General features: G+C 37.1%; 1 protein-coding gene across 2 annotated transcripts; it reads right to left on the reverse strand.

The window, feature by feature from the left end:
* Window positions 1-597: 597 nt before the first annotated feature.
* Window positions 598-23,586, reverse strand: LOC149793279 (uncharacterized). Of its 2 annotated transcripts, none has more exons than XM_089967261.1 (3): window positions 23,213-23,586; window positions 11,017-11,238; window positions 598-3,685 (listed from the first exon to the last, which is right to left on the reverse strand). In XM_089967261.1, exons 1-3 carry the CDS (start codon window positions 23,244-23,246, stop codon window positions 2,664-2,666), a joined length of 1,278 nt encoding a protein of 425 aa, XP_089823387.1. In that variant the 5' UTR covers window positions 23,247-23,586; the 3' UTR covers window positions 598-2,663. The 2 variants fall into 2 exon arrangements, with proteins under 2 accessions (XP_089823387.1, XP_089823388.1); XM_089967262.1 differs by lacking the exon at window positions 23,213-23,586 and adding an exon at window positions 12,332-12,490.
* Window positions 23,587-23,665: the final 79 nt, after the last annotated feature.

Raw genomic sequence — 23,665 nt, forward strand, 5'->3', positions numbered from 1 at the left:
CAAGTAAACCTTTTGAAACCGGTAAGACTCTTATGACGTCAAAGCAAAGGGCAGTTATCGAGCCAAATGTTCATATCTGGGTGCAATCGCCTGTTCTCCCTTGATCTGTGCAAGTGGTCAGACGGTCAAACAGAGGTAAAATCATAGCTGACAAAATATTACATTATTTAATACCATTATTAAAAATATTTGGGAGATTATGTCATTTTACTTTAAAGGAAAATGGAGCACGAATAAAACCTCATCTTGCGCAATTAGAAAATAAGTTTGACGTTAAGAAATATGTTTCAGATTCTCTCTCAAAACACTTAGATGCGAGAGGTTGCGGGTTCTAACCCCGGCCGAGTTATTTCAAAGACATAAAAATGGTACTTGCAGCTGCCTGGCTTAGCATTCAGAATTAAGAAATGGTAATGTTAGGGCTGGTGGACCCGGTGAGACATGGTGCTACATGTATGTGGCGAGACATCATTATAAACTGCCACCCTACATAGATCGTAGTGATATGACTCAAATTGTTCAAGCTACGTTAAATATCCAACACACACACACACACACACACACACTATTTATAAGGCAAGCATAAACTACAAACACTTCCATCCGCAAATGTTTTTTTTATTGACAAAGTGAAAGAACTGGAACATTTTGCAAATCATCAAACTAAACAACTACAGATCACACAACGCAAACTAGCATAAAAATCTGGGATTTACTGGAAGCACTTGGTTCGAGATACAATGTTTCAGGGTAAAGACTTTATTACAAAATAAAATTAATACAGTTCATTGATTTGCCAAACTTGTATATCGTAAAAAGGACGCAATATTAAGATTCACAAAAATGTAACGGTAATCAAAGACAAAAATATATCATTTACATTTTTAATTACAGCAAAGTTACAGTGTTTTACGATTCTAAATTACCCATGTCATCCGCAACTGTGTATCCTCTCCTTCGATTCCACGGCTGACTCAAGAGCCAAACATGAAAACGTTTTCAAACCAAACCTAAAAGCTAATCCTACAACTAACGATGTACAAAGAAGTAAATAGTCATATTCCAAGTATGTCAATTAGCAACGCATGCGTGTGTTTACTGGGTCTACACGTTTACACAACACAGAGAGAGCCATTAACATCAGCAAGAAGAACATAAATAGTAATTAAAACATTCAGATGAATTCAGTTTTCATTTTATATCAATGACGAACATGTGTAAAAGCAGCAATAATAATGATAATAATAATGACTACATTACATATTCTTTCTAAATGATAGTGAAAATGCTCACGTGCTAAAATATCAGCCAAATATAAACAAAACACATTTTTAAGGTAATATCACTGCTATTTAGGCTATATTACCGTGGATTGGTTGGCATATATATATATATATATATATATATATATATATATATATATATATATATATATATATATATATATATGTGTGTGTGTGTGTGTGTGTGTGTGTGTGTGTGTGTGTGTGTCCCTACATGACTTTTTCATGATGCAAAGAATTTTATAACTGCGGCATCGCATCCCTTTACTTTAATTGTACCTATTATAACGTTAGACATCATGCATGTGTTTACAGTATAGGGGTAACTACATATTTTGTTATCGCATACCCATTAAATATTATGTTTGATCTGGTGTTCCATACAGCCGTTCAATCCATATCTCCAGTATAACACATCCAGATTGGAACTATATAGGAATTTTTCCATGTTGTTAGAATCGAAATTTAAAAATAAATTTTTAAAAAAACATTTATTGTTGAATAAATTGTGCGTAATAAATATAAAATGGCATTCGTGTTTTCTTCCAAGTCGTAAAAACGAACTCATTTCTTATGGGTTATGATAATGTCTCGGTCAGATGTTCTCGACGTATATTTGCACCATATCAGTCTCGTTCTTTAGGCAGACTCAGAATAAAACACATATGCAGGTTTGTGTATTTACCTGCGGGAGAGTCAGCGTCACAACATCTACGTCAGCTGCTCCGTATCCTAAATATAGCATGAATTTAATAATGCCTTGCACCATTGACAATTTTTTTTTTTTTTTTTTTTTTTTTTTTTTTAAACTACAAGCGTTTTCCGGTTAGAGCAAGATACGGTTTAAAATTTGTAAGATGACCCTAGGTAATACAGGCATCCAGCAATATGTTAACTTAAGGTCGGCGTGGATCACTAATAATCTATAGCTGACAGACAATTGTTAAAGGTCAGTTGCACGTAATTTTTAAAATTATTTACTTTGACGCTCAACCAGCATTTACTATGATTATATATATATATATATATATATATATATATATATATATATATATATATATATATATATATATATCTGAAACGCACACTACGGTTGCCATTCGTAAAAATAGTTAAGAACTTTTTTGAGAAAGAAAACAAGTGTCGACATGTTTCCTGCTTGAATCAAATATGATAAAGTTCCACAAACATAATTTGCAGTCAAGAAAATTGTCTGCAGTGTCTTAATAAAGCATTAGTGGTAAGCGACTATGCACAACATAAATATATACAAAGAAAACTGAAGGAATAAAATAAATTTTTCGTATGTCAATCAAAATGTATACTCGGGACTTCAATAATCATATTAGTTGAGGCAAAAAAGAAAAAAAGGTTGCTAAGTCACACGTAAGCAATAGCGGTTTGAAATTCATTCCCAGAGTAACCAAATAATTTGAATACTACTATCTCGTTTGCCTGGATTATACCATGTGACACAAAAAGTCGTAGGTCAGGAGTCAACACTAACCCCTGCGGTCGATGTAGTCCATGCTTTGACGTGACAATATGTCGGACAAACAGCCCCTCTCTACTAAACATGGATATTCGCTTGTTATAGTGATCGGCTACCAATATATCACCAAGAGGATCCGTGCAAACGCCGTATGGAAACTTCAGATCTCCATCCCCTTTACCAAACGTTCCGATGCAAGATACAAAATTGCCACATGAATCAAATACTTTCAAGCAATGATTACCGGAATCGGAAACAATATAATCTCCCCTCACCGAGCAATGGATGTATCTAGGTTTGGAAAATTTCTGTTTAGTATCGTTTGGGTCTCCAAGATACTGAATAAAATCTCCGTTGATGTCATGGATGGACACTCTGTCAGCCTCGATATCAGTGACAATGAACCTTCCTGACTTGTCGATTGCTATTCCTGATGGACATTGGAAAAAGTTAGCACCAAATTTATTTATTATATCCCCATCGGCTGATATAACAAATACACATTTGCCTCGTCTTGATGTCACCGCAAAGTGTCCATCATGGGTATAACATGTTGACCACGGTTCTACCATTTCATCAACAGAATACACTTTGATTGTATTACCGTCATCTTTGCATAGCTGAACCCGATTGTTAATCATATCCGTCACCAGTACCCTCCCCTCTGAGTCCAAAGAAACACTTGTAGCCTCTTGGAATTCTCCTATGTCTTTCCCCTTCCGGCCAAAAGAACTTTCAAAGTACATTCCCCTTTCATCCGTAGCATCGTTATCGCACTCAAACAGAATATTGTCATGTCCAATCTCAATAATTTGATCAAAATCACAGCCGTCGTCAGCCATCCGTGTAGGCATCTGCTGCGGGCATACGATGTAGTCATTTGTCTGTCTACTCACTGAGCAGTCATTGTCTGCAACATAAGACGTAAAGTTAAAAGTGTATATATACCAGCTTTTCCTTTCGCGTGAAAGGTACGTGAATATAAAACAAGATCGATGTCACGAAGCAGTTTGTTATCAGAACCTGAGCTGCTAATATAAGGCACTGGCTTGATCTAATTCGGGCTGCTGACAACCAAATTAAGCTTGAATTAGCATATAAACTCGTGGATAAAGTTCTCCTGATGCAGCACAAAGTTTCGGAAGACCGGGGTCTACGCGATTATTCTATGTAAGATTTCAAGTAAATATATACATTATATTTACCTGTATTGTTTTTTTGTAATATGGGCCGGTAGCCTAAATTACTGAATAAAAGTATTATTATTATTATTTTTATTATATTATTTCAAGTAATTGCAGGTCTTAGTCCATGTTTTTAATGTACTTTTGATATGAGTCATTCAATCAGCATCGGCCGCTGGATCGACAGTTTACTAAACTAGCACGAACGCATAATTGTTTCTCTCACATTGGAAATTCAATACGTGATATGTTTTCGCCTGCTCATTTTCTCGGTCAGGCTGGTATTTTTTCAATGGACATAGATCTATTTAAGGAAAATTCATTCTCCCGCTTTTTTTAAATCGCTCTGTTCTTTATCGCAAATTAATAATGAGATACCATATATAATTGCCAGTAAAAGGCCTTTCGATTTCGGAAACTATCCCGTTGCTTCCGAGTATACACCTATTTGCAAAACATTCTTAGTTCTTCAATTTTAGCAGCAGAAATTAAAAAAGAGTTTTGTTATTTTTCTGCGCAAATATGACACAGTGAATAAGCGTTCCTTAAAAATCGAAAAGTTTAAAGTTCATTCAAAGCAGGTCTATAGAAGGTAAAAAGTGTGAGATATGTCTTAACCTAGAGGAGATTTGCATATTCTACCAAAGCGGCCAAATGCTGACAATGCAAACACAGACAAACACACACACACTTAATTTTATTTTTGTTCCACTTTCTGGACCATATTTCCGATCCAGTTTTGGTCAAACTTTAAATTTATACGATCATGATATTGGAGTAACTATGAGAGTTCTGCATAGTAATGAGGTGCTTTTTCATCTGATATTCAGGGCTTTTTAACACTCTGGACGCCATATTTCTTATCCGATTATGATACATATGTAATACAGGCTTCATCGGGATCTCACATGGATTAAGTAATGAGCGGAATGCACACAATTATTGAAGTATCTTGTACCTTATTGTCTAAGGTTGATACCATCCTAAAAACTGTATTCCTGATTCTACTTTGAGCAAACTATTAAACAGCTTTCAATTATCAATACGTCAGATGGATACGATTCTGAGAAAGATCCAGACAAACTAATGAAGTGATCTTGAATCTTACTGGTTAAGTTTATCAACACCTTTGCGATTCTATCTCTGATCAGACTTTGACTGCACGTTAAGAAAATATACCTGTATAATTTAGATATCCACTGTAAAGATCTAAGTATAGTATTAAGGTGATACTACTTCTGATTGTCGAGATTCTTACTATTCGAAATATGGTGTGCTTACCCCATTTTAATCGAGCTTAAAGTTGTTGTTATTGTTGTTGTGGGGTCTAACGCCATTTTTCAGCACATGATAGGCTATGCATGGCGACCAGTATTAATGGTGGAGAAAGAACCCGGGAAAACACCGGGAAGAACCACCGACCCACGAGAAGCTACTGGCAAGCTTTCTCACATACGCACATTGCCCGAATCCCAGACTCTGACCCACGCCGACAGAGGTGAGATGGCAGTGATACGTAACGGAGAGCGCTTTAGACCACTCGGCCACTCGGGGGCCCCCGAGCTTAAAGTAAATAAGCTAATATTATCAATACATTCATGAGTCGTATAATCAGAGAGACAAGATCTATGAATTTTTGCGATGTCATCTTGCAGTTGAATGACCGTTTGTTTATCCTTTAAGAGAATATATCTTGATTGATTAAATACAGTTATATAACCAAGATCCTTGATTGATTAAATACTGTTATATGACCAAAATCCTTGATTGATTAAACACTGTTATATTACCAAGATCCTTGTTGAGTATGGTGGTGTGCGAGATCGTTGCATTTTTACGATTTGATGCTGTGCTTGATTGTGCAAGTGTGTGAACTTTCTAGCAAATATATGTCTTTTCAGATTTTGCTCAAATTGTCAAATTGCCTTATATTATCAACATAGTGAATGGGATTAATTATACAAAATAGTCCGATATTTATGATGAAATCTTTATCTCATATACTGAACGTGTGTGTGTGTGTGTGTGTGTGTGTATGTGTGCCATGTTTATATTATCCCGATCCTGGATGAGCTCGATTATGAACAATATTCTATGCTTATGTCTATGTCTTAATGTTCGGAATCAATTGTAATCAGATTATAAAACAGTATGATATATAATATGATATAAAGTTTGGGGATAGTTTATACGGGTTATGTTCTTAAAGTACTACTTAAAGCAATCATTAACTGCTAAGGTATGTAAGCAATTCAAGCCTTGTCATGTCCTCTTGGATCTCTTTTGCATGTTGTGTCAGAGACCAGAATGATATTTCGTGCTTTCAAAATTATTCATACACTGGCAGATACTTATACCACTCTAATGTGACACGTGCACCTGACAGATTATTAAAGTGATACTTGTTAATTATTTTAAAGAATTTTAATCGAACTTTATAACTGCGCTTCTAGCACGATGCTTGCGTGCATTGTAGACGACGGACATTTCATGAATAGGCTTAATATTATGTAATCATAACATGATGTTATTTTTGCTATTTTCTCTGACTACGGAAAGGTACACAAAACAAGAATAATTGTTAGATATTTTGTTTGTTTTGAGTTGGGGTTTGTTATGGTCTATTGCGGATTTTTTCTTTTGCTGTTTGTTTGTTTTCTCAATTACTTTCATAATGACATAAGGTGAATTCAAATAAATTCATCAAAACGTTAATTACACTGGTTAATTCTATCATAAGACGCCTGCGTTACAGGCAGATTGAACATACGTGTCGGATGACTCTCGATTACAATTATCGCCAAAAATTCCTCAATGTAATCCTGTCGATTTAATCACTTTAGAATCGCGATACATAGGACAATTTTACATTTCGAAATGCAACTGACAACCCACGGTCTGGTAAATATTCTTGCTAGTACATACATCTTGTTAGCATTTGTTAGCATTCACAAAATATGCACCTGTAACATTTGATTCTGCACTGAACTGCGATTCGTACCACCTTTGTAGTATCATTATGGAGCTTTGTGGTTTTGTTACTGATATGCATCAAAGTCGTCTACACCCAGTGACTTTACCATCAAATTCCACGCGAGTACATGATTTACTCAAGTGCTCGAACCCGTAGTGAGCCCCCCCCCCCCCATGGGCGACAATAAGCGAATTTACTACAACAGGTACTTCAGTCAGGCGAATACCTTAATGTGCACATTTATATGCAACAGCAAGCTGTTACTCGATTCTTGACTGCATGTAAATCAATTACTTATTTGGGTAGCTAACGCCTCGTTTCCGTATCTGTGCAGGAATTCGTCTGTGGTTTTCTAATTCCATCATTAGGTTTTAATCGTTTTATCCTCGAGTCCCCTCTGGCAGAGTTTATTAATATTACTAATAATACTTTGTGCTGTCGCAAGAAGTTTAGAAAAGACTCTTATTCTTGAATGACTTTGTATCCAAATTATTGTTTCAGCGCCAACAGTCACACAAGTTACTATTGATAAGGTCCCAACAATAATATTGGTTTACCTATAGTAATTTTCGTAATCGTGATTCCAGTCACACCAAGGCTAGCGGTGGATGCCGCGGCGATCCCAAAAATTGTATCGGCGACAACACACATGCATTTGTGTTTTACTGGTAGCGCGGTTCTCTTGTCAGTTTCATCTCGCAGGTGTGACTCCGCTTCGATTACTTTTTCGCTGTCAAAGCTGATCAATTACTAGAATTATCACGAAGTATAATTGCTCGACACTTGCTTTCTACAGGTGCAACATGGACACTTCTGACCAATTGTTCTTTTTTACTGGTACACTGTCATAAAATAACAAAAATCATCTACTTGGGAAATATTTCAATTTCCGGCAATAGTGCGTTCTAAGTGCCTGGCATTACTTTCATATAAAACCATACCGATTACTCCATTGAATTGTCTCTGAACAGCCGTTTTCGTCTTCGCCCATAACCTGTTACGCGGAAAGTTCGTACTTGTTGAATAGCAGTCATTTTGATATTCTTGGTTGAGTTAATATTGGTGCAACATTTAATCAAAGGAGGAATGCGGCCGATGTGGATTTGTCGGTTGAGTTAACCTACAAATCCACATCAGCCGCATCAGCGAGAAAACAATATGAGTGTTTTTAGGCCTGGCTGTGCAGTCAGCGACCAGGTGTTTCTGCGTGCTAATGCGATCACTTCAAGGAGGCATGGAGTTCACGTTGGTACAATAGGGTTGTCCTAACGGTTACTTTCTATTCGGCCCTTAGCAAGATAATATTTCAACTTTTATGGAGGTCTGATAACACCACTCTGACGCAGATATTCGTCGACAAGTGGAACAAAATCACCAACGATGGTGGTATCACCGGTCAGCCGATCCAACTCTCCGTCGGCACATTAAGCATTTTTATCACCGCGTTCAGAATGCATCACCTATATGTAATGATAAATCTTTAACGTAAGCACCAAAGACGATTATGTACCCACACATATAGATGCGAGTCCTTTGAACTGAATAGCATCTGCGGCTGCGAACGACTTACTTAATGCCAATGCAAAAGATCCTGAAACATTACCGTCGAGGATATGTAATATTGACGGACTATCGTGTCTCATGTCACTTTCTAATATTGTTATTGTACCCCATTAGCGTTTAGCTCTGGTTAAGATGAACAAGAATGTTCCAGGCTTGCGAATCTGTAAGATGTTAGGTTTATGTGCATCAAGAACATCCACTGTATCTTTGACAACAAGTCGACAATTTAATACGCTCTCAGATTTTCTCTGCTTCATTTGTTAATATTTTGTTAACTTGAAATCACCCTTCTACTACGCTTACTGTTGAGGGTACGAGTGACAGCACCTAGGCGGTGTTTACATAGAACTAACATTTTATAAATTTCATCGACACACCACGATTTGGGATTCCTCCAATTTCATTGATTTCTGTCAGACTCTTTGTGACGGCGTCTCTCAGCTTCAAAAGCAACATCCTGAATGCCCACGTTAGTCGTTTTAAGTTTACCATTATGATCTTGGAAAAAAAAAACAAGACCTCGCAGATCGAAGTGAATAACAATCCAGCTGGTAAATTTAGTCTTATCAGCTTTGGCAGCAAACATGATGAAATTAACATGGGTGTCACGTCAGAATGATTAGCGTCCGTAAATGTTAATAGGCATGTCATATACTATTAAGCGTACTTTCTATATTCAATCACTCCATCTCCACGTAGATAAGTATATACTCTGGCTTTTTGTCTTCAAACTCATCGAGATACTTTGGATTATTTTTATCAGTTTTATTATTGTCTCGGTGTCTTTATGGTTCAAGGTTGCACAGGCTTCGTTATGAAACCATGGCTGTGATGTTATAGATGATGCAGAGCCGTCATTAATTACAAGGAAAGGAATGATAAATTGTACTATCCGAATAATGTCAACCTTTGCGCTGTCTCACCCACATGTTGTGAACTGGATACATTTCTCAGACGTATATTTGATAAATGTGTTACAGTGTAACTGTTTGGCTCGTATCCGCCTGGGATAATCGCGCGGTTGTCTTGAAGATCATGGGGGCTCTTGAGGAAGTTACGTTCTGGGACTTTCAGATGGTGAATATATGCAACAGCTTCAGCGGCGATAGTGGCTGCGATGCATCGGCAGTTATGTTCATCGACTGTGTGCGCAATTTCGACCAGCTTGTCCCACAAAAAAATCGGGAGAGTTAATAGCGCTGCTGTTGTACGAAGCTCTCTTACAGTCAGACGCAGTTCAACTGTGAGACGTAATAGCGGAAATAAATCTGCTTCTTTTGCGCCTCTTGGTCATTTGTATTCCACTTTCTCGCGTGGATTGGTCTGCGATGCTCCAATATAATATCTTCTTACACAATCCACACAGTCTCCACGAAATATCTTGCATAGAAATGTAGCCACGATCAGTATAAAATATTATATCACCCAAAGAAAACATTATCTGTGAAATATTTTCTAACATAACGTCACAACCAGTGATAACATGTTCTGCTAACTATACATCCTCAGACAGAGAAAACAATCTCCATTACATGTAGTTCATCCAGTATAGCAGAGATCAATAATTGAAGCAGTAGTTAGCTATAGCAGTGTCTAGACCTAACTGTGGCACCTAAGTAACTTCGCTTGTCGGCATCCACGGGGGGTAAGGGGTTAGCGTCAATCGTTCATTCTCGTGTGATTCAAGGTCAGGTCCATGGGTAAAGAAGGCTTCGACGTACATCAGTAGCGACGATGTAAGAGCCTCATAAATGTGACTGGGTAAGGCATCATGCTACACGTCTGCGGCATGATGTCCCAGTGCTAGACATCGCTATAAACTGCCACACTGCAGACATCGTAGCGATATGTTGTTGTTGTTGTTGTTGTTGTACGGTTTAACGACATTTTTCAGCACACGATAGGCTATACATGGCGGCCAATATTGATGGTGGAGGAAGAACCCGGCAAAACCCCCCGGAAAGAACCACCGACCCACGAGAAGCTACTAGCAAGCTTTCTCACATACCAACATTGGCCGAATCTGAGACTCGAACCCACGCAGACAGAGGTAAGATGGCAGTGATCCGTAACGGAGATCGCTTTAGAGCACTCGGGGCCCCCGTAGCGATATGACTGAAATATTATTAAAGCTACGTTAAAAATCCATATCACACACAGAGAGAGAGAGAGAGAGAGAGAGAGAGAGAGAGAGAGAGAGAACTACAATATGGTTGTATATTGCCATTGCATCATTATTTACAGACGATACAAAAAAGTTAAATATGTTCATCATCACAAATTCTTTGCATCGTAAAACACTCATCGTTGCTAACGACGGAGTGATAGATAGAAATGTTGAAAAAGGTGTTTTATTTGTGTGGTACTTTGCTGGTCTTGTTTATGTCTTGTTGTTTTGTTTTGTGATATTTTGCTTGGGTTTCTGCGATTTGTTTCTTTGGTTGTTGGTACATTTTTTAATTGTTTGCAAAGAGAGGAAGGCATTGACGCCACATGACAGTGAAGATTAAAGCTACCTACTGTTTTCATTGTCATTTTTCCCCTTTGTTTTCTCCTCTTTTTTCCTAAAATTCTCAAGGCCTGTGATGGCTTTGGTGACTATGACCTCGGCGGATTCCGAGAACCTGACTTTCCGGGACTGCTTTGACTGATTCAGCTGCTTCATTGCCTGAGTCTGCTGCAGATCAGAGTTTGGTGTTTGAAGCCAAAACACGTTGCTTGGCGCTGAATTTGTTCTAAACACTGCAATGAAAAATTAGCCGAGAATGAGGATAAACAAGAAACCCCAAACCATGTAAAGCTCAAAAAAGGAGAGAAATGCTTTGCGACCGAAATGTAGATGCTATCATGGAACTCTCTTGCTGTGCATGGCATAATTTACCTTCCTTTCCAACAAGAGACTGATTCCCCGTAGTAGTATTTTAGTCTATAGTACCAAGACGAAAGAACATTTTTTATGCTTAAAATGACTTTTAGAAAACTACTTCTTTATTAATCAATAGATATAGCATCGTGCATTTATACATAATACACAATTGTTTATCCGTTTAATCATTATGAGTATGAAATAAAATTAAGTCAAGATTTCATATGTGTTCACTGTTCCTTGTTAAGCAAAATACCTAATAAGGATATATTTATCTAAGAGACCCATTTTGATGCTCAAATATGTAATTCATAGCCAAGGGTAAATGACTGTATACAGTGTCCATCACATTGTAGAGTATTGAACTTTGCAGTAATTTTAATCGTTTCTGTTTTGAATGTTTATGACCGTTCAAATTTTTACTACTGTGATGTTTTAACAGATAATATAAAGACAAAAGTAACTTGTTTTGAACAATCCGTATTTCTTTTCGTGAAGAAAGTGTCTTTCTATCTCAAGATAATCATATCTGAATCCTTAACGAAAAAGTGGTCACCCTTTTGTGCAAATAGTACAGTGACGGATTACGTTAAAAAAGAGTGCGGAAAGAAATTGTTCTAATAACTTATCTGTTCACGAAATGTCGCCAATCATCGTGAAAATTGTTTCTTTATTTTTGTAAGAAAATCCAAATGTTTTAATGAAAGGTTACTATTTTGGTGAAACTTTCTCATCAATCTGTGAAAGATCTTTCTTCCCAAACAAAACTCGACTTTCTTCATGATAAATCAACGTTGCACATGAATCAGTGTGTGTGTGTGTGTGTGTGTGTAACGATTACCATTACTTGCTTAGTAGCTTTCGGTATGAAAAATAATATCGACTTTTACGAGCACTATTTTAGTGGAAAAGGTACGTTCTCTATAACTTAGAGAGTGGTTTTCTTCGAGCAAATTTGCATTTACTTACTAACAGTGGCCGAATGGACAGTCTAATACGTTTACTTTTGCAGGTCACGCAGATCTCAACTCGGTCACCCTATGTTTTAGTCTTGGCTCAACCAACGCGGATATAAGAGAAAGCTTCCCGTGGGTCGGTAGTCCTTTCCAGAGTTTTTCCGGGTTCTTCCTCTGCCTGAGATACTGATCACCATGTATAGCCTATAAACCTATCATGTGTTTTAAAAATGTAATTAAACCGCACACAACAGCAAAACATTCTTCATGGAGACTGCACATTTTTCAGGGAAAATATTAAACTTCTTCATGTTTGCTTTTGCTCTTTTCAGCATAACACATTACAATCCTTCGCAAAGATTTGATGTGTATTGGTGAAGAAAGAATTTTTTCCGTTTTCAGTTTACGTAAAGGAAACACTTTTTGGAACAAGAACTCGAACGTCATTAAGATGGTGTCAATAACCGTGCATATCATTAAAGGTTTCAAAACTTTATGGAATTTATCAGCAAATGAAATAAAGGGACCCTACAAGATTGGTTACCTAACCAAAAATAGAAAGATACAAAGAAGCCGACTGGGCCTATTATCCTGAATAACGTATTTGCCATCCCCCATCCCACACAGCAGACGATACGGATAAGTAACCTGTATTAACTGATGTTTATATATTTACGGTCTTCATTACGTACACCCAAACCCACAGGCTAGTCATCCTGGATTTAGCAGGTGCAGGAAGACGTTAAAATATGTAGATAAGAAATTATATATTCTCTAACTTGAATGATACTATTAGCTAACCTTACTTAAAAATTATGTTTATGTTGTCAAGCAATCTACGTTTAGGATTCAGGGATAGCTCATTCCGCTCTGTTTGATGCTTTTATGTAATTCATTGTTATAACCTCTAAATGCGTTAATTTATATTATAGGCATCAGGAGTGACCGTGTCCTTAAACAAGAATTAATCATCGAGTCGGCATGGGGTGGTGTCTGCTACACACGATTGCCTATTCCAGCAAATTTACTGCATCATTGTTGGTGGTATGTGCATAATTGAGATGGTATAGGAGTTGGTGCTTACAGGTAATGTGATAGGTGCAGTTACCCGTGGACTCAGGTTCGAATATACGTAGAGTACGAATTGAAAATTCTCTAACCTCTGTCATAATATTATTAATTTGTATTTTAAAATTATCTTAATGCTATCAAGCAATCTTCCGTAGCACTATCCTCTCAGATCAAAGGTGCGCAGTATTACCGGTTTACCTTGGTATTTTTTCCCGGTAGTACGTACATGCATCAGGGTAGCTTTTCACTGTCTAAGTGTGTTTGTAGTTTCCGTCAATCCCGAGGAATCTTATTATGACTTTAATGATATTAACTGCGTGTTTTCATTATTCGTGACAAAAATATTTCGAAACTGCTTTTTTATTATTAAAAAAAGCGGTTGTACATATCACACATTAATGGTGAATATTCGAGACAGAATTATATTTAAAATCCTTTAATCACATGTTTTACACGTGTCACGAGTCGATTGATGTGAAATATAGTCGGGCGAAATCCAAATTTCGAAAAACTTCGGATTAAAATGAAAAATAAAGCAGAACATGCACAAAAGCGCTTGTCATGTTTCAGGTTTATACTAACCTTCGTATATGTGTTCTGTAAATGTATTCCTTTGTAAGACTCCGAATCATTCTAAGACTTTCAGGAAGGAGCGCACTTGATTTATGTCTGAACTTTACGTAATTTATCAAGTCCACTAAATATTTTCTCATTTGTTGAGTAAGTGTGATTTAGGATTACTGACCTTCTCTGAGAGATATCTTGCACGGATGTTGGCACACCACTCAAAGTTTCACTGCCTATTGCATCACTAGAATATCTATTAAAATGCCGGCTTCAGTATCAACACTTGCTACATTTTATCAGTAGGTTCTCTAATGTCAGCATCATGTATTCCGACAATAGCATATTTAGTGTAAGCTTGATCATCCCATTTTAGTTCCAGCTTTAGATTGCAACATATACAACAATTAACATACATATAGCAAATTCATATACTGTATGGTACTGGTCATCTACTTTTCGTGGGGGAGAGGGCTGTGATTTTCGTTTGAGCTAAAATATTTTGTTTTCTGTTATCTAAAGATACTAACTGCTTTTCTCTTCAAATAAATATCATGAATATAATAGCGTACTATCTTGCTAGAGATCAGAGCAAGAAATATTTTCCAGCTATTGACAGAAAGAAATTAAGCAAAAAAGTGTCGGGTCCCTGCTCTATAACATTTAATCTGTGACCTCTAAAATAATTACGGTATACCGTGATACTTTACTTACCGCCGTACGTTATATATATATATATATATATATATATATATATATATATATATATATATATATATATATATGCATGCATACATCATTTAGTCTTTGATTCCCAGTGCCGTCTGGGGTTGAGTTAATTAAACCGATGTGCAGAGACAAAATATATTATGTGCTTTCCTCACGGAAAGATGAATAGTGAAATCCTTACACACAACAAAAAAATCATGCATTTTTGATTAATACGAAATGCATAATAAATTCGTCGCGAAATAACTACCTACATCGAGCACAAAGTGGTTTTTTTTTACAAATCAAATGAAACGAAGTGAAAAAAAATCTTCGCAAGAATTTTATTTCATCGGGTGAATTGCAAAAGTGCAAAATCTCCACAATACAAAAAAGTAATATTTCAATACATACATACATGCATACATAGGTAGAGTCCTATTACAGAGTATAGTATATTCTTTGGGTAAGAAAATATCTTCATACTTAAACTTTTAGAATAAACGTTCACGCAAAATCATACCGTTTCATACTATTGACGGAATTCATAAAAAAGCCGTTTTTTTATAATATTGATGGTACGGGCAAATTATAATGTTTCATAGTATTGACGGAATACATAAAGCATACCGTGTCATACATAAAAATATACTGTTTCATAGTATTGACGGAATGCATAAATCATACCGTGTCATACATACAAATATACTGTTTCATATTATTAACAGAATACATAAAAATACTGTTTATACTACTGATAAACAAACAAAATACCATGTTTATGTTATTTAACTTTAAAACTGTGCCATGCAAACAAAGCAAGAAGAAAAATTGAAATGTCTTAACTCCTTTGAATAGAGCAGGGTCAGGAGTAATGGATGTGAATAATCGGATGATCCAAATAAAATTCGGTCTTCGTAAGTTGAAATTAATATGTAAACACTCATAATGCAATATTTATATAGTGAACCCTACCCAAGTTGACTGTAACCACGGAACAATTTGGTCATAAATATTTCCACTTGTTGACAAATGTCTCTACGCAACCGGGTTGTTTAGCATAGCTATACACAATGCTGGATTACCAAATAGGCGTAGTAGGAACCGGCCTAGGGGCCCCGCGACAATGGATCAAAATAATATTGATAAAACGTATTAGGAGATAATTTGCTAGGGAGGTGGAGATTTCGACTGCATAAGGGCCTAATGCCTGCACAGTGTTTAATCTGTCACTGGCTATACAAGAAGAAAACAAAAAAAGACAACAACTAAACGTTTACACTGTCCACAGGGGGAACGATTCAAGCGCTTCGTATTGACATTTTCCACTGAACCGCCAACTAACGGCCTACTTTATACTCATCAGTTTAAAGATCTCGACGATGTAAGCCCATATTTTCCATCGAAATATGTAATGTAGGCCTTCCGTATAGGATCCGTTACTTCTATGAAATAATCTGGCCCTACACTGTGTGGATCAGTATATAGGTCTGACCCAATCGCAGGCACTTGATTCTGGGGAAACTACTGTGTACACTCACCATATAACACAAGGTAACTAACTCTCGCCGGTCACAATCTTTAGAACGGTCGCCTGTGTGTGGAAGACACGAAGCAACGGATAAACTTTTTGCAAAATTGGCCCTTCAGAATCAGTAAGGTTGCTTAAGTGGTAATGGATGAAAGGAGTGGAATGTCTTCTTTACAGTGGTGTACGTTGTGAGTGACTAAATGCGTAGATAGTATCGGAAAATTAGATCCGAGTCCTCGAGGGGTCAGATTGTGACCGGCGAGAAACCTTGTGTTATATGGTGAGTGTACACATTAGTTTCCCCAGAATCAAGTGCATGTGGACTCAACCCAAGTTCTCGGTTTATTCGTGTGTTTTGCAGTGCATCCACACATGTAGGTTATTTGTGTCGAGGCAAATTTCGGTCAAGTGTCTTTTCCAAGGACGGACAACGGTAGCCGAACTGGGCTGACCGATTAAAAGTATTTGATAACAGCCCTTTTCAGTCGCGAATACACGTTATCTGGCCAATACTGTATCTCCAAGGCAGCGAGGGTTGGAACGATCTATTCAAAATCTCGATTGATGTGATCGCCTATCTATTCATTTTGGCCAAACATACGCAATTAAAAGTTATATGCCCAAAAGGCAATGGTAGACATCCATTTCGTTCACATACATACAAGGCACGAAAATGATCACATGCGATATTGAAAATATTTATGTTAAACATGGTAAGAACTACAACAACTCACGGGGATAACATAAGTACAAGTAAATAATTCCTGAAAAAATATTATGCGTACGTTAAAAAAAGTCCTTACGGATATTTTAATATTATCAAAAGCTGATTGCTTAATAGTTACTTCATCCAATGGATTTGTTTCATAATGCAATTCTAGAAAGGCTAAAAAGACACTAGATGACCACATGGAATTTGACTTGAACCTTAAAGACAGAACATTACTATCAACGAGTAGATGACAACTGGCAAAGTATCCTTTTTGATACCGGTATCCCCAGAGTCCCAGAGAGAGAGAGAGAGAGAGAGAGTATAAGTTCAAATTAATGTTATAGACATTGCAATTTTCTGTGGTAAGACGACAAAGAAAGACCCATCAATGTCTCTTTCTACGCATAGAGTGAACAAATTTCTTGTTTATTTAACTAACCATTTCTATACATTTGACACAGGTTTGATTGCAATTCCAGGATTATACATCTGTCTCGAAATAGAGCTTAGAGACAAATTCAGAAACAGAAACAATATTAATCTACACACACACACACACATACACAAACACACACACATCCATCCATGCATGACTGCATACATCAATACATACATACATACATACATACATACATATATACAAACATACATACATACATACACTTAAACCTGCCTTTGGGCATTTGGAAAGGAATCAAGCTCATGTTCTCTGTGCTGCAAGAAACTTCTAGGCTGTTAATAGCTTCTATATTTTTTCAGAATATTGTAGAGACTGACATCTACAAAAGTGCGTCGATTTCAGTTACACCAAATTTAACACATTGTATGCATATTCTTATTTACCGGGAATAAAACCCCAAAACAAATGATTTACTTACTTAGTGCAGATGGACGACACCTCGGCTTTGTGAAGATAACTGACAAACCGTCACTGAATGTGTGCACCGCTGTATTCATATTATATCGTGGTTGCGTCTGTGACTAACCAATAGTAACTATATTAATTACCGTATACACCATTATGCAGCTCCCAATGTGCAATGATGAATACAGAGTTTAGCCGTTTTAGATGAGTATGACTATCAAAAAATGAAACCCCAAAGCAGGATAAGGGATTTTAAATGGATATGAAAAATGAGCAAACGGAAATACAGTAAATAATGTGCTAATCGAACAAAAAAGATGTATGAATGAGAAACGCAAATTTAAGTATGTTAATTGACGCGTAAATATACGAGTGAGAGACCAGTTTTAGAATGTATGGCGTTATCTTCGACTTGATACATCGATATATAAGGCTGGATGACAACAGTATATCATCCGATGTTTGAACGACTATGAGCACAATGTGCATGAGAAACTAACATAACCGCAAACTTAAATATGATAATTGATGCATACAATGAAGGACAGAGATACCTACTTTGGCCGGTATGTGTTAGTGTCACCATGATGCATCGTTAAACCAAGCAGGTTGAAAATATGACTAACATTTCCGGAGATACTGATCTACATGCAAAACTTAAATGGAGTCACTGCAGCGTGAAATATAGGTCACACTGGATTTAATTTTAGGCGAACAGAATTGTACTCACTAAATGGAATCTACGCACAAATGTGCATTCTTCTGTAACTAACAAAGTATAAGAAACGTAGGTAAACACAAAACTTAACCGAAGTTACTGAAGCGTAAAGCTAAGGTAATTTCTGGAAGGCTTTGTAAACACCAAGATATTCAAATAAAGATCTTCGTCACTTTAGGACTAACAGTTCCAGAGAAAGTGACTTCAATGCAAAACGTAAAAAGTCAATGAAGCTTAAAATTTGAGTCACAATAACCTACTTGTGGTAATGTTATGGTGTACACACTAGATATAACTCTAGAACTAGCAGTGTGTAATAAACTCAACTAAATGCAAAAACGTTGTCAAGGTATGACGCAGGGACAAGGGTACCCCCACCCATTTGTCATATCCATATTATTACGGCGCAGAAAGGAGCAACGACAGCAAAACCGATGACAATATCCTCACCAACTGCATCCAGTATTTTAACCACAGCTACTAGTTTCGCACATAAACGTACCGAAAAGGACGATATTTACTTTTAATTCATATGATTTCAATTACTAGCGCAAATTATAGTTCTGCCTTTTGATATCTGCAAGTTTCAAACCTTGTATATCAAAACCAACATTTGTCTTTCTGTCATTCATTTTATGTCCCGCCTGCCAAAAAAGATGTAGCGGTTTCGAAACTCGCTACGGAATCCCAAATTTTGTAAATACTTCTAGTAATATTTTGTTCAAAGTTTCTTTTAAGCTCGCTCATACCAATATTTTTTTTCACTTCTTATCTTTATGTCCTAACTGGGCATTCCGGCTGTCAAACAAGAGGTCGCGAGTTCGAAATCCGCAGAGTGATCTCAATTTTAACAAAAAAAAATATTTTTTGTATTTTTATCTACAAGATTTATTTTAATCTCGCTCATCCCAATTTTTTATAGATATATTACTTCTTTTTGTTCCATCACAGTTTGCCTATAATTTTCAAAAAGAATGTGGATGGGTGTTCTATCTCTTTATGAAATGTGGACGGGTGTTCTATCTCTTTATGAAATACCCCATGTTTAAAGTCCAAATCACCGAAAATCCTATACATTTTCAATTCTCGATTAGTTTAGCAAATTTGGTCCATTAAGAACACTTCGGACAATTGTATCGCACTTTGGATGGATCTAGAAAGACTTATTTTAGCGATGTCATGTTCGTCCCTGTATGTTGGCAAAGTCAAACATGGTAAAGGGAACCAGTCTTTCATAAAACCACTCGGAATACCTTCTGGAGCAAAACCTACTTCTTATGCGTGGCCAGCCTTAGGCCAATTGGACCGATTTGGCCCAATCGGGCCCCGCGCTCACAGGGTCCCCGCACGTTAGTAATTCTGTAATATATTTATATAGACAGAACGTAACTTTAAAGCAATGGAAGGAACGTTTACGTTCAATATCACATAATACATGTTTAAAAGTTTACTTCCAAATGCCGTGTTCACAGAGGGCCCCGCGCAAAATAAAACGGGGGGGGGGGGGGCAGCCAAAATAATCCAAATCGGCCCCAGTTTGCTAAGGCCGTTACTGATATTGTGCATATTGACGCTTCGCGATTTGGATTTATTGTTACGGATGCCTTTACTATTAGTGTTCCCTTTTTTAAATCGCGTGTTATATTTCGCATTGCTGTTTGTGTAATATTGCTGGCCAATTGAATCGGAAAATTCCCTTTATTTCTTTACATACCAAAAATCATGTCGACTATTAAATATATTAGTATAAACTGCTTGAAAGTTGTTTTTTTTTTGTTCTTGTAATGTTACTCCCATCATTTATCAAAAAGCAATATATCTTTATGGATGACTTCTCAATGGCATGTCTGAAGCAGGAGATGCCAAACTGTCGAAACTGCTTTTGAAATCCCATAGTATTTATTGCAAAGTTGCTGTAATTTTACTCCTAGACAATGGAAACAGATTTTTTTTTCTTCCTTCACATGTTTGGAGTCAAGCTAAAATAAAGTAGAACAGTAACAATATTTTAAACTAAGTCATTAGTTTCCTCTAACAAACCTATTTTGAATTCCTAGCACGGATCAATAGGTTGTTCGTGGTTAGGATTGGGTGGCTCCTAGAAGGTTAAGTAGGATATGCGTAATTACCGAAAATAAAAGATAAAGAAATTAGCAGAAACGAATGACCCGAAATTGAACGACTTGCAACTGAGAACATAGGTAAAGGAAAGGAACCTCGATTATTAGAATACATGTTGATAAAGATAATGCTTAATGTATAATTAGTGCAAGAGTTGTTGTTGTTGTTGTAGGGTTTAACGCCATTTTTCAGCACACGATAGGCTATACATGGCGGCCAGTATTAATGGTGGAGGAAGAACCCGGGAAAACCCCGGAAAGAACCACCGACCCACGAGAAGTTACTGGCAAGCTTTCTCACATACCCACATTGGCCGAATCCGAGACTCGAACCTACGCAGACAGAGGTGAGATGGCAGTGATCCGTAACGGAGAACGCTTTAGACCACTCGGCCACTCGGGGCCCCTAGTGCAAGAGAGATCGTGAAACAACGCTGTATTTAAAATTGGAAATCGTGCAACTTTTATTTCATAACAGTGTGTATGTATTATGAATTGTATATTAAATTATTAAATTAATTTTTTCTAAAAAAGGAATCCAGTAGTATCTCGCTGATTAAAATGAGTTAGCGTGCTAAACAAAATGAGCCATTAAAATTAACATGTTTCCTCTATAGCGGGAATGGATGAATACTCTATAAATAATACGGTCAACTGGACGGTGTAAACACTAATTATGGGTAATTGTATTGATTTATTCACTACGACGACTCTTGACAAACTTAATACTATTTGTCCAAACACGAGTGGGCAGCTGGCCGATTATAATGATACTGCTAGCCACGAGTTCGAGTCTCGGGGTTGACCTATGTGATTAAGGTTGCCAGTAGCTTCACATGGGTCGGTTGCTCGTCCCGTTTCTTTCCGAGTTCTTCCTTGACCAGTTAAACTGATCGCCATGTATAGAGCTTATCATGTGATGAAAATGGCAATAAGACCACAATAGCAACTAACCACGTGTCAATAATTATGCAATCGTCTGAAAGCTGCATATCTGATTGACTCGACGCTGTGTCCTCTAACAGAATTAGAATGCCTTGACAGTAATCACCGTGTAAACTGAATAAACCTGAATGCAATGAATTTGTAATCATTATAACATTTCCACATTGCATAAGTCTGGATACATTTTAAAGATATAAATGGTGGTGTTGCTGAAGTATGCGTACGCCTTTTCTAATAGAATTCAAACAAAACGAAACGTAAATATATAAATATTTTAAAGAAGAGATTATGGTAAAGAACTGGTGAAGTATATAGTTCACACATTCAAATATAGGTTACATCAGTGTTATGTCAAATGCGCTACTGAGCCCATTCAGGCCCGGCCCTATGATGTGCGGGGCTCAAAGCAGCAAGCGGGGCCCAAGGCAGCAAGCGATGAGCGCGGAGCCACAAGCAAAAAAGGCGCATTGCCAGAAAGCGTGGCGACCAAGGTGGTTGCCTCGTTGGCATTGCCCTAGGGTTGGGCCTGAGCCCATTCTCATTGTTCAGATTTGTGTCTTTTTAAAAGATGTGTCTACATTAGTTTCAAGGGACGGGATTGTGAATTACCTTTAGCTGACGCGCTCCTCAAATTCGCGTCTAAGAATCATTTTAAAATATCTTAAATATCACAGACTTTAAATTAACAAAATATAGTTCAAAGTACTAAAACTAATTATTTAATGCACATATTATTGCATCTTTTTCTTCCCGTACATCGAGTGTCAATGCTATTACAGTTAAGTATAATGGCAGAGAGAGAGAGAGAGAGAGAGAGAGAGAGAGAGAGAGAGAGTAGTGGTGGTGGTGTAAATGAATAGCTCCTAAATGCGGACAGTCCCTGCGCTATCAATTTTACATTGAGAGACAGTTGTAATCTTATAACAACAAAGACGATACTGTGCGAAATAACAGAAGATACTGTATTACAGTGTAGTTCGCAACAATTTTATGACAATTATAGACAATCTGAATACAGAAAAAAAAGGCAGTCTGGGTGGGAACAAGAACGTAATTGAAAACAAACCTCTGACGCGATGTACCTTGTCAATCACGTGCAAGCTAATTTAGTATTTAAAAAGAAGTTAACTTTGCACTGAATAAAAATAATTGTTGGCTTTGACTCTCGTAACAAGAGACCAGTTGTGTCACTTTGTGTGCTGTATCTCTCGACTGCAAATGTGATGCGTGTACGCACGTGCGTACGTGTGTATGTGCTTGCATGTGCGTGTGTATGTAATTGTTCGAAGTGAACGTAATTCCTTGAGGTAATGAAGAGCTTGCAATACATTTTGTTCTGGATATATGTAAAATAATAATATTAAATAACTGGACATACGTGTATCTGAAAAGGATTCCAGTATATTTTAGCTGTACAGGCGTAATATTTGGGTATATCCAAGTCGTATTTTGGTCATTTATGCGTCTAAATTTGAATACATCGATTCGAACCAGTCGGCTACGCAGAGGTTCACAACTATGCGAACAAGGAGCAGTAGAAAATAAACACGTCATGAAACAATGAAATAGGCTGGTAAATAGAGGTTGGTTGGTTGGTTAGATAGATAGATAGATAGATAGATAGATGGATAGATATTTTCAAAACGTGAAAGATGCTTACCTTTAGTAATCCATTCCCAAAATGATCCGCGCATATTCACCAGATAACGAAATGCTTCGTACGTACCCTTGAACGAACTAGTGTTCCTATGTTTCTATCCTTTGTGTAAGTGTTTTCCTGCAGAGATATGCGCTGTGGAGTTGCTTTTTAACTGGCCAAAGCCGTTCAGTAAATTGTGTGCTACAGCTGAACAAGGGCTAGTTCATTAAAGAGAGGACTTTGAAACATGGGTTGTTGCACCTGTACAGGTAAGAGGCCTGAAATACACAAATGACCAAAAAAGTGCCCAATCAGAGGTATGTTTAGTGTTCACGACTGCTTGCTGTTTACAGGATCATGTGTTACCGGGTCGGTGTGGACTTAATCTCAGTCCTAAATCGTTTTGTAAGATTATGTCAGAGCTACTCGTTTCTCTAATTTATAGCCTAGTGCCGATTTGAAATGAGTCATTTA

This window comes from Sinohyriopsis cumingii, chromosome 8 (genome assembly GCF_028554795.1).
Source record: "Sinohyriopsis cumingii isolate HCF-2022 chromosome 8, ASM2855479v2, whole genome shotgun sequence".
Lineage (NCBI taxonomy): Eukaryota > Metazoa > Mollusca > Bivalvia > Unionida > Unionidae > Sinohyriopsis > Sinohyriopsis cumingii.